We start from the raw sequence: 12773 nt of genomic DNA, 5'->3' as shown, positions 1-12773 counted from the left end.
CAATGACTACCATGAGATGAAATTGAATAGTGTAACATTAGCTTTGGCACTATCAGGTAACTGATTTCTGAGTATCTACATATCAAAATAACTGCTCACCATGTGAAATTAGATCTGTAAGTGATTGCACCCTTGCTCATAGGAATTTGTTTGGTAACTAACTAGATTTTTATTGAAGAGAGATGTAGAATAAAAATGTGTTTAGTGTAATAAGTTTATTTCAATAAATTTACAATTATAATACTGTGTTATTAACATTTTTGGGGGTAACATTATAAAAAATATCACAAGTCTCAAAGTAGAAAAATTATAAAGTAAAAATAACAAATGTTGTGTAGTTGCCTCATCTGTTGCTCCCAGTATCAATTGCCGAGGCTTGTTCATTTTGTTCGTTGTTCTTGTTGGTACCCTTGTCTCTTTTACATCGTCCTTCAGCAATAATTTTCAGTCCTGCAACAAAATAAATATCTGGAAATTAGCAGTCTTACAGTTGTCTTAAATTAAGAATTACATCCTACCAAATTTTGTAATGTAATATGACACTAAATGATAATATTTATGATTATTTTATTCACATGAATACATTCAAACTGATATTAATTGTCTGACTGCCATAAAACACTTAAATATAAAAAAATTCTGTCATAAAAAGCTACTTCCCACCCAAGATATAGAGAATTAGCTCTTTCCATGCTCCCCAACTCTGGGCAACAGAAGACTAATTTATGTAAAATGTGAATGCTTGGTTTCTCTTGTTTGCATGATTAGTTTCTTGATTATCCATAGCGTTATCTGTAGAGAAAATGTAGTTTTTGTTTAACATAGTCACAATAATGGCGCTGGGACTTTTGCTTAATGTAAGGTACAGGTCTTAGTATTGTGCAGGTGTTATTTTCTTGGTTGCTTTAAAGGTTCGAGGAAATGGAACAAGAGCATTTGGTATATTATTGACTTCAAAATTACTTTCCTTCTTTCTGTCTCCCACTGTTCAGTTATTTATTCACTGCTTCCACTTCCTTCATAAGTTTTTGCTCACAAGCCATAAATGTTATACATTTCAATACAATTCAGTACGAATCCATGTTGTAAAACCAGTCTGCCATGTGACATTGGTATATAGTGCTCTAAGTTTTTATTGGTGTAGATGAATGCATGTAACGAATGGAAACATTCATGTAAGGACAGAGAAACTGTTGCAGATACGCCATAAATGGATGAATTTTCCATCTGTTTCTAATTTCTGCCTCATATAATTGGAATTATAAGTATAAAGGATGTACTAATATGATAAAAAAGATTAAAAATTTTCCATAATATTCAACAATGACTCATCTGTAAACACTACAACTGATTCACATAATTAAGTGATCTTGTTGGTAGTCACACAAGGGTATAATCAATGAAAAGTGAAATAAATAGTTCCATTAAGAAAAAGATGCCATCTTAAACGTTGGGTGCATAAAAAATAAAGTAAACTAAGACAGGAACTACACCTCAACTGTATGCACTTTAATGAAGAAAGTCTTCGATTATGAAGTTTACTATGACTTGGGTATTTGAAAGAAGTACTTCGCTCATTGCTGACGTACAACACAGGAAGTAACTCATCTGATTTTTAAAAGGAATTTGTGTCAAAAGTGGCAGTATTTCTGGACGACGAATTTGCTAAACATGTCGCGTTTTTTGTAGCGAAAGTGTATAGTGAGGGGATCAGTGGCACCATTGTTAGTAACCATCATCACAACTGCAGAGCTCCATGTGGTACTGATGTTCATGAGGACTGATCGTTTCCACTTTCTATACAAATCATGGAGCAAGTAGACCCATGCCATATCAGTTTAGTAAACTCTTGAGCAGACAGATGGTGAGGAAACGAATCACCGGAAAGTAATTGAGCATGGCTGACAGCATCAAATGTGTACTACTGATCACTAATCTCTGACATATTTCTGTGTTATGCTGGGTAGGTAGTGGTAAATATCGGACAACAGGCAACACTTGCTATAAGTACACAAGACTGTTAAGGTAGCGTTACGTTCTGGTGAATGTTAAACGATTTTTCCGACGCTTTGTGCTAGATCAACATAGTCATAAATGAGAAACAGAATATTGTTTATATTATACAGGATTAATTTATCTAGCTAACCTGTTTTCATGTCATTATTTATTTTATTTTATTTTGGTTGACTATGTTCTCCACATATTCAATGATTACACTTGTCAATTCTTTCTTTCATGCTGTTTATGTATGATTTTCTATGTATATGTAATACCTCTTAAAGCCATTCTTTAGTACCTTAATCAAGTACTAATTTAACTGTGTTGGGATTATTAATTTATTTAAATTGTTATAAAGGGTGAAGTGAAATTCACGCACTCGGGCTTTGCAGCGAGACTACCATACTCACATGCCAGCGATAAAAAAATGTCTCTGAAAAAATTTCGTCCGGCGAGTACATCCGGCAGAAAAAGGACGTTAGAGACTTGCAATGTGGCAACACTGTAATCACATATATGTTAACTACCTCTGTCAGCACTTCTCAGTCGTGTTGTATAGTTGACTCAGTGGACAGAGCTGTGGGTTACCATGGAGGAGGTCAGGGTTAGATCCTGGGTTGGGGCTCATTTTTTTATTTGCTAATTTCATTCTGACATTTCATAATGTAATATGAACCATTTCTTCGGTCACGTGTATCATCAGTTTACAACATTTAGAACGCTGAACATAACAAAGACGTGGTTACACGAATAAGAAGTAGACAGTTGAAACAAATAACCTGTTATGGGACAGAATAACTACAAAAACAAGAGCAATTTCGAGATGCTAAAGATGATAGCATAGTACAATAACACAACATCTACTTGTCATATATACTAATGTAATATGAGCGCTCAGATGTCACACATTAGCAACCAGTGACAATAATAATGTCCATATTAATGATCGCATGACCTTCACAATAGAATACGTTGTCCTCAGAACAACAAATGCTCAAAGTGACCTGCGTTCACGTCCAAACATTGCGCAACCCGCCACATCACACAGCTCTGGACCGTCCACAGCGGAACTGCATCCACATTAACAAGAGCAACATGAACACGCACTGCCAATTCTTCTACATTCGTCGGGCAGGGGCGGAGTAGAGTGCGCATACTCCTTCAGGTGTCCCCACAGGAAGAAATCCAGGGCATTTAGGTCAGGTGAACAAGGTGGCCATACAGCTGAACCTCCATGTCCGAGCCATTTCCATGGAAACGTTCTCTCCAGATACTGTCGCATATTAATTCCAGAGTGTGGAAGGGCACCGTCATGTTGGAACAATATCCTCTGCCGAACATGTAGTGGAACATCTTCCAGCGCATCAGGCAGATAGTTTGAGAGGAATACAGTCAACTGATTTGGCAACATGTAGGGGGCCAAACACCTGTCGATCAATATTCTGGCGCAGACGTTGATATCAAAGCGAACTTGATATCCACGGTTGTGGGTGACATGCGGGTTAACATCACATCAGTAGTGGGCATTGTGCATATTGAAGACACCCTCATGAGTGATTGCTGCTTCATCCGATCACATTAAAGTGTTCACGAAGTCATCCTGGCTTCCTGTTGTTGTTATAACTATTCACAGAATTGCATCCACTGATGGCGATCTGCAGGAAGCAGGTGTTGCGTGAAAGCAGAACGATAGGGGTGCAGCTCTTTAACGATCGTGCGTTGCGAGACACGCAGCTGCCTTGCTACCCTGCATGTACTTCGCTGAGGTTCTTAGTGTATGACTTCCAGAATAGCTTCCTCAGTAGCTAGACTATGGCGAGTCCATGGACGACCTCCGTCATGCGATGGTGGAATGAGAGAACCTGATTCCCGAAGGCGCAGCTCCAGATGACGAAATACATTTTTATCTGGATGGCGTCGACGAGGATATCTAGCAGCATATTCACGAGTGGTAACACCTGCCCAGTTATCAAGTGCACCAAGGACCAGAAGCATATTTACATACTCATCTTTTTTGTATGCCATACGTCTGCCACACTAGTCTAGAGGTTTAAAATGAGAAAATTCGATAAGTGTACGCATGTACATTGGAGTATGTCACAGGCGCGTTACTCCGTTCACAACTAGTCCCTTTCTGATGGACAGCACACACAGTATACACAAGCCGTCAGTCCTGCTTGCTGTTTCTCCTAACTCGCATGATTCATCCCGTCACTGCTAATTGTGAAATGTTTGGTTTCGAATAACACTCTTTCCCTAATGGTAAAAGACGTGATGTTTCCACAATTCCATGGATAGAATAATAATAACAATAATGCACTGAGACACGTACAAAACAGCATGTAGTTACCAGACTCAGTGTTAAAAGGCATAATTAGTGGGACCAGGGTGATAACAGATACAAATAGTAACCTAGTTAGGACATCGTTTACCAAGCACTTCGCTAGTCCTACTGCAAATGTAATGCTCTAACGAAATGTAATGGACCTGAACGAGGCAGGAATAATAGTTAGTACTAATCTACAGGACCACTGGAGGGGGATACAAAGAAAACAGGTTCCTCATCTAGCAGATGAAGTGGTGGAAATAAATTCACGCCCACGACGTGGAAAAGGCTTCTTTCAAAGCTGACCAGTCTTCCATTTCTACGATTGTAGTATGTGGAATTGTTTTAGAGGACCCGCTGCAATCGCTATTGACGATTAAGAGGCCAGGTACTGTAACACCTGGACTACATTTATCAAATAAAAAACATATATTTAAACTCAGGATCGAACCATCGATCTGCAGCATGATAACCCAAAACTCTATACACTGCACCAACTATACAACACGACTCAGACGTGCTGACAGAGGTAGTTACCCTACAAGTGGTTACAGTGTTGTCAGGTTGCCACTCTTTAACGTCCTTTTTCTGCCGGATGTACTCGCTGAACGAAATTTTGTGGGAGACATTTTTTATCGCTGGCATGTGAGGAGTCGCCCTGCGAAACTCGAGTGCGCGAATTTCGCTTCACCCTGTATATGCAGTGTTTCTCGAGTTTAGTGTTAATGTCTTTCGTGGTTTGCTCGCTTTATATTTATTTACTGTTCAAAAAATGGTTCAAATGGTTCTGAGCACTATGCGACTTAACTTCTGAGGTCATCAGTCGCCTAGAACTTAGAACTACTTAAACCTAACCAACCTAAGGACACCACACACATCCATGCCTGAGGCAGGATTCGAACCTGCAACCGTAGCGGTTGCTCGGCTCCAGACTGTAGCGCCTAGAACCACACGGCCACTCCGTCCGGCCAGGATACTGTTCGACTTTTTACCTTTGTGCATTACCGCTGCACTTTCAAGGACTACATTTACTGCGGATTCCCATCTCAGTCTAGATAAGTAACATCTTTCTTGTGTTGCTTTTCAATTATTGTAACTTCTTTGACGATGACAGTCAGTTAAAGCCTATCTATTGTTTTGTAAGGCGAAACGCTGTTAGCTAAAGGAATTAATCCTATAAAACATACACACTATTTTATTTTTCATTTATAACTCTGATAATGTTTTCACGGTATTCATTAGGCTCAGCAACCGATATAAGAGACTTCCTGATTTCACCAAGATAATACTAAACTCCACACGGACAGAGAGACTTATAAGCGCCTGAATCACTACTGTCTCTCTTCAACATGTGTTGACGGCTGTAGTTCAGTGGGTTCTACCAGGTGGTCGCAGTTATATGACTCAGTTGCAAAGGGATTCGTCTTCCAACATGTTTGTTAAATCTTGGATAGTAGCTCTCGTCACAAGTGTGAAATGCTAGTTTTTAATTTTAAGGAGCCTGTCATAGCACCTGTGGCGGTTTCACTTGCTCTTTATTATCCTCTGTGCTGTAAGTCTTGGGGAGTATCTGCTAGGTGCTGTACTAATTCATCTTGTTGCAGCAGTAAGACTGGAGTATTTGCTAGGTGCTGTACTGATTGTCATTATTGCAGCTTTTTCAGAAGTAGGGCTTGGAGATTACGTGTCAGGTATAACACTAGTGGTCTGATTACAGCAGTTGAAGCAGCACGGTTTGTGGACTGTGTGGTAGATGTTGTACTAACTGCAGCAACTGGAGCAGTAAGGCTTGGGACTATGTGCTATGTTCTGCAGTAATGGTTGTGGCAGTAAGGCCTGCTAGGTGCAGTACTGACTGGTAGAGATGGGGGATCCGCTCTTGAACTAATTCATAGAGTTGAATCTTTCAAAGGAGTGAACAATCAGTGATTCAGAAAAAAAGAACGGTAGCTCCAAACGTTTCCCACGGCAGAGAGAGAGAGAGAGAGAGAGAGAGAGAGAGAGAGACGGAGCATATCAGCAGCGCCTCTGCTGGTCAGAGCACAGTGCACGCCACACAACACAGCCAGCGCAGGCCTCTGCCCTGCTTCTACCTTGGCTGCCTGCATTGTGCAGTGCTCCATTGGATTTTGTGTTTCACATATGCCGTGCCGTCTCTGTGCATCGTCTGCCGCGTGCAGTGTCGCACTCTGTTGGCGATCGTTTCAGTCGCACGTCCTGCCCTCTGGGCAGCTGATGCGAGCAACAGGACAGAGAGCCACCTAGCGGATAACATAGGAACTACTTGCAAGAACCTGCTCGCAAGGGAACGGACGATTTGTCTCGGAGCGGGTGAGTTCACCGCTCCCCCCCACCCTCGGAACTCGCCCGTTCAACGCTCACCCCACCGTCTCGACTCTAGCCAGAGCGTTGAGCAAAGCGACTCAGGTGTCACTCTGGTTGCTGCGGTCTCAGCTCACGCAGTAATACAGCTCGCGGCTCGACCTACTCGACTCAGCGCCTCTGCATCGGAGTTCGTCCCTACTGGATATTGTTCTTCGTAGTAATACTGCTATGTATATTACATTATTATGTTATGTATACATCAATTGTTTTTATTTTATTTTTATTTGTTTAAACTGATTAGATTAGGTTCCTGATGACTCCTCTTACTATAGGATTTTTATTATGGACACTCGAATTTACGCTTTAATTACGAGCGAACCGATAAATGTATCGCAAAATGTGATACACCAATATTTTCCTTGTTTTATTCTGCGTAAGGCTATATGCAGCACTTTCGTTTTACAGTCAAATTTATATTTTGCGATTTTAGGCGTCTTCGGAAGGAAACGTTCACTTTAAAAATATATGGCTTGCGATGTATTTGTATGAGGTTAATGAAATTTTAATACATTATAGCCAAATATATTGTTAATGTAAATCTCAAGTTACGAAATTTTCCGATCACCCAAAAAACCACGACAGTGCAAAATAAATCAATAATCAAAAAATTTGTCATATCGTGGAAATTTCAATAAACAATACAAAATTCTTACTCATTATCTGTGTTCAAGATCAAAATACAGGTATAGTACTGGAATAAACCAAGTTTAAAGGGCAATGTGCCTTCCATTTATTTTCTACTGTAAATGAGTGGTGAGTCATGAAAAAGAGCTAATTCATTTCAGGGAGTGAACAGTTCTGATCCAATCTCTGAAAAGAACAGTTTTGCCCATCTCTACTGACTGGTCTTGTTGCGGCAGTTGAAGCTGCGCAGCTCGCAGGAGTTGCGGAACTGCCTGGTGAAGGTGCCGCCCGCGGGGTCTCCGGCACACACCGGTCGGTAGACATTCTTGCAGAAGTCCAGGCACGACTCCAGCTGCTGCGCCTGCGCCGCCGCTAGCAGCGCCGCTGCAACACAGGAGTCAGCGCTCAGAGACACGGACAAGGGCGTACACAGCAAGGGGCGGAGAAGGCCAGCTGCCCCCCTCCCCCCACACCACTACAATTTTTTTAAAAAATGAAACGCACGTCCAGTCTTGTGAAACACTCAGTCGTATTAATTCAGTATCAATTTAGTGAAAGCCAGAACATGTAATGGATATTAGCTAAGTGTGCCCAGAGCAGTTTATCGTGAAATCTAATAAGAAACTCATGCTCAGAAAATACAGAACACTTGAACGACTAGAGATAGGATCTACATATTCAGAGAACTTTACATTAATATGATTGGCATTTGGGCCATGCTGGCCCACTGGTTCAAGGCCAACATTGGTATCGCAGCGCAACACCGCTTACCGGTAAAATGTGCCTGCGGCTCTCGTAACTATAAACCGAAGGTGGAGGACCAGTGCAACTTCAGCAGATGTGCTGGATGCCTCGCAGATGTGTGCGCGAACCGTACCATCAAATCAGTAAGTTCGGAAGAGGGTACATCATTGGCATGAGAGAATGTGACGCATCCAACAGGGAAACTGCTGCTCATGTGGGGCAAAGAGTTTCGGCAGTGCAACGGGTGTGTGCAGAATTTTTCACGGAAGGCCACAGAACACGACGAGGTGGGTCAGGTCGCACCACCCAGACCACTCCCCTAGCCTCCCCGAGAAGATCGACACCTATCCGAATGGCACTGCAGGACAGATCTTCTCGGCTCTGGCGCAACAATGGGACGGTGCACACTATCAGGGGTGACAGTCCATCGCCATTTATTATGGCATGGATTACGTGTTCGTCGTCCACTTATCTACCTACTTTTGACTGAAGTGCAGAAACATGCTAGACAGCAATGGTGTATGGAACGACGTCACTGGGAACAGGAATGGCATCAAATAGTGTTTTAGGACGAATCAAGGTTCCGCTTGTTTGAAAATCATGGCCGCATTTTGGTTCGGCGCAGACAGAGGTAGCCGAATCACAGTGATTGCATTCGCACAGGACACACAGCACCACGTCAATGCCTCATCGTGTGGTGTGCTACTGAACCACAAATGACAGTTGGTGCATGTCCAGGCCACTGTGACCTGTGTGACCTACGTGAATGACATGTATGATACCCTTTCTGATAACATCCCACTGGCACTGGGTCACAGCGCTGAACTCCTCGTTTCACCATAACCCACAAATTTTCGACTGGCGACAACTCTGGTGATCTTGCGGGCCAGGCCAAAAGGCTGACATCCTGTGACACCAAAAAGGCATGTTTTCGTGAAGCAACAGGTGGCGGTGCATTGTCTTATTGAGAAATGCCTTGTGGTATGTTGTCAAAAGGGTATCCTAGGTGTCGGAGGATGTCATTCATGTAGTCACACCTGTCTCATTGCCCTGTACACGTACCAACTGTGTTTTATGGTTGTATCCAGTAGCACTCCACAAGATAAAGCGTTGCCTTGGCGCTGTATGTCTTGTGCGAATGCAATCAATGTTATACCTCTCTCTCTGTCTGCGCCGAACCAAAATGCACCCATCATCCTCAAGCAGACAGAACCTGGATTCGTCCTAAAACACTATTTGATGCCATTCCTGTTCCCAGTGACGTCGTTCCATACACCATTGCTGTCTAGCATGTTTCTGCACTTCAGTCAAAAGTAGGTAGAGAAGTGGACGACGCACATGTAACCCATGCCATAATAAATGGCGACGGACTGTCACCCCTGATAGTGTGCAGAGATAGAAGAGTACAGATCTGTCCTGCAATGCCATTCGGATAGGTGTCGATCTTCTCGGGGAGGCTAGAGGAGTGGTCTGGGTGGTGCGACCTGACCCACCTCGTCGTGTTCTGTGGCCTTCGTGAAAAATTCTGCACACACCCGTTGCACTGCCGAAACTCTTTGCCCCACATGATCAGCAGTTTCCCTGTTGGATGCGTCACATTCTCTCATGCCAATGATGTACCCTCTTCCGAACTTACTGATTTGATGGTACGGTTCACGCACACATCTGCGAGGCATCCAGCACATCTGCTGAAGTCACACTGATCCACTACCTTCTGTTTGTATCGACAACGAGAGCCACAGGCACATTTTGCCCGCAAGTCGTGTTGCGCCGCGATATCGATGTTGACCTTGAACCCGCCATTACAGTTAAGTCCAAATTTAATCGAAAAGAACAACAGAGGTCTGTAGATCCATCTAGAAAACAACAAATATTTTTCGCTAAGCAACCGTGTAAAACAAGTTTGTTTGCGTTGCGATCCTCCGCACCAGGTACTGAAACATAAATAAACAGTATAAAGTTTTACGCCGGTCGCCGTGGCCGAGCGGTTCTAGGCGCTTCAGTCTGGAACCGCGCGGCCGCTACGGTCGCAGGTTCGAATCCTGCCTCGGTCATCGAAGTGTGTGAGGTCCTTAGGTTAGTTAGACTTAAGTAGTTCTAAGTTCTAGGGGACTGATGACCTCAGATGTTAAGTTCTATAGTGCTCAGAGCCATTTGAGCCATAAAAGTTTACACTCTTATTTTACTGATAAAAAGCGAAGATCATAAATAACTGACGTCCACAAAGATTGTAAAACTTTTTTGTTTTCTCGGGGACATGAAAGGAAATTTGTGGTAAGTCGTATGGGACCAAACTGCTTAGGTCATCGGTCCCTAAACTTACACAGAATTTAACTTAACCTAACTTACGCTAAAGACAACACACGCTCACACACCCATGCCCAAGGCAGGACTCGAACCTGTGACAGGAGCAGCCGCGCGAGCCGCGACAAGGCGCTTTAGACCACACGTCTACTCCACGCGGCTCATGGACGTGACATCTGTCACTATTTAGTGTCTGCCTCTAGAGGCAAACGAACCTGTGACGCTGAAGCTCTACTTAGTAACGTCACATACACTTACGCCTAACACGCCCGAACTACACTGACAGAACAAATCGCAGCACCAAGGAAAGTCGTGCGACATAAATGAACGCAGGAATGCGTGTTTTTACATCTGAAAGACGATATCTGTTCAAATTTCCTACGAGTCGCATAAGATGTGAGATGGCAAGAACTATGCCCCTTACATGAAGTCATTAAAGATCACCTAAGCCACGTTGAGCGAACAGTAGGGCTGAACAAAATGACTGACAAGGCACAATGCATCTTGTAGAGGGTATAGTATGAACGTATTGGAATAATTAATGTTGGGTGATGGTTTTAAAATAATTCACACGACATGAAAACTTTGTGGAAATGAGTCGATTTACTGGACGCTAGTTTACCCCAGGGAAGTATTTAGAGTTGACCGTGGCCGGCTGGGGAACGGCGAAGGGAAGCGACAATAGGCAGCTTAGGGCGGCTCAAGGTCTGAGAAAGCGGTAACACGGCGCGGCCTTCAGCCGCCTTAAGATGAGTGACAGCATGGGTGGTTGACCCTGACCCTATGCTGGTGTACCGGGAAGCAGACGGAGAACTTGTACGCCTGTTGATAAATGTCCGTCGTCCCGTTTTCAGGGAAACATGCGAGAACGCAGCGCAAAGCTACAGTGGAGCGGTCAACAGAGGTCAAAATATACGTGTTCGTGACTATAGCAACTTCACGCTGAATTCACAGTCCGCAGAGTCTGAAGTGAATCAGGTGAAGAGCGACAGAACGAAATACTCCGGCCTCCAATGGGAATGTAGGACCGAGGAATTTGAAGTACTCTCCTGGGAGTCAGAATTCCGGAAAAATTGGTGTTTGTGCAGACGCTAACCTTGATGTGTGGCCTGGGAGGAGCTAAACAGAGGAAGGGAAATTTTGTGGGAATTTGTTAACTTCCCAGAGCAAGCATTGGTCGGCGCTGGGAAGCGACGCATAATTCTATATCTACATCTACATGATTACTCTGCAATTCACCTTTAAGTGCTTGGCAGAGGGTTCATCGAACCACACTCATACTATCTCTCTACCATTCCACTCCCGAACAGCGCACGGGAAAAACGAACACCTAAACCTTTCTGTTCGAGCTCTGATTTCTCTTATTTTATTTTGATGATCATTCCTACCTATGTAGGTTAAGTTCAACAAAATATTTTCGCATTCGGAAGAGAAAGAGTGACTGAAATTTCGTAAATAGATCTCACCGCGACGAAAAACGTCTTTGCTTTAATGACTTCCATCCCAACTCGCGTATCATATCTGCCACACTCTCTCCCCTATTACGTGATAATACAAAACGAGCTGCCCTTTTTTGCACCCTTTCGATGTCCTCCGTCAATCCCACCTGGTAAGGATCCCACACCGTGCAGCAATATTCTAACAAAGGACGAACCAGTGTAGTGTAAGCTGTCTCTTTAGTGGACTTGTTGCATCTTCTAAGTGTCCTACCAATGAAACGCAACCTTTGGCTCGCCTTCCCCACAATATTGTCTATGTGGTCTTTCCGACTGAAGTTGTTCGTAATTTTTACACCCAGGTACTTACTTGAGAAATTTAATATTTATCGAGTAATCGAATTCCAACGATTTCTTTTGGAACTCATGTGGATCACCTCACACTTTTCGTTATTTAGCGTCAAGTGCCACCTGCCACACCATACAGCAGTGTTTTCTAAATCGCTTTGCAAACTGATACTGGTCTTCAGATGACCTTACTAGACGCTAAATTACAGCATCATCTGCGAACAACCTAAGAGAACTGCTCAGATTGTCACCCAGGTCATTTATATAGATCAGGGACAGCAGAGGTCCCAGGACGCTTTCCTGGGGAACACCTGATATCGCTTCAGTTTTACTCGATGATTTGCCGTCTATTACTACGAACTGCGATCTTCCTGACAGGAAATCACGAATCCAGTCGCACAACTGAGACGATACCCCGTAGGCCCGCAGCTTGATTAGAAGTCAATTAACGCGACTTGCTCTGCAATTGGCGTAACTGATTTTGCCGGAGGGGAAACCGAGGCGAAGAGCGGACTGGGAGAAGTCCTCGTAAGGCTCTTCCGTTCCCAGCGTGCCTAGAGTGCGGACATGGCGTTCTTGACTCAGCTTGCCTGAGAAAGAGTGAGCAT

General features: G+C 43.4%; 1 protein-coding gene across 1 annotated transcript in view; it reads right to left on the bottom strand.

Annotated features, from left to right (window-relative positions):
- Positions 1 to 200: 200 nt before the first annotated feature.
- LOC126175017 (enhancer of split M1 protein) overlaps positions 201 to 12773 on the bottom strand; it is a 57355-nt gene continuing 44782 nt past the window's right edge. The window contains exons 2-3 of the mRNA XM_049921510.1: positions 7553 to 7717; positions 201 to 450 (exon numbers count right to left, since the gene is read on the bottom strand). Of these exons, the coding sequence (XP_049777467.1) occupies positions 344 to 450; positions 7553 to 7717 (272 nt within the window). The 3' untranslated portion in view covers positions 201 to 343. The remainder of the gene's footprint in view (positions 451 to 7552; positions 7718 to 12773) is intronic.

The sequence above is a fragment of the Schistocerca cancellata genome, chromosome 1 (genome assembly GCF_023864275.1).
Source record: "Schistocerca cancellata isolate TAMUIC-IGC-003103 chromosome 1, iqSchCanc2.1, whole genome shotgun sequence".
Taxonomy (NCBI): domain Eukaryota; kingdom Metazoa; phylum Arthropoda; class Insecta; order Orthoptera; family Acrididae; genus Schistocerca; species Schistocerca cancellata.
The sequence above is the reverse complement of the archived record's forward strand: the minus strand, read 5'-3'. Positions and strand labels throughout refer to the sequence as shown.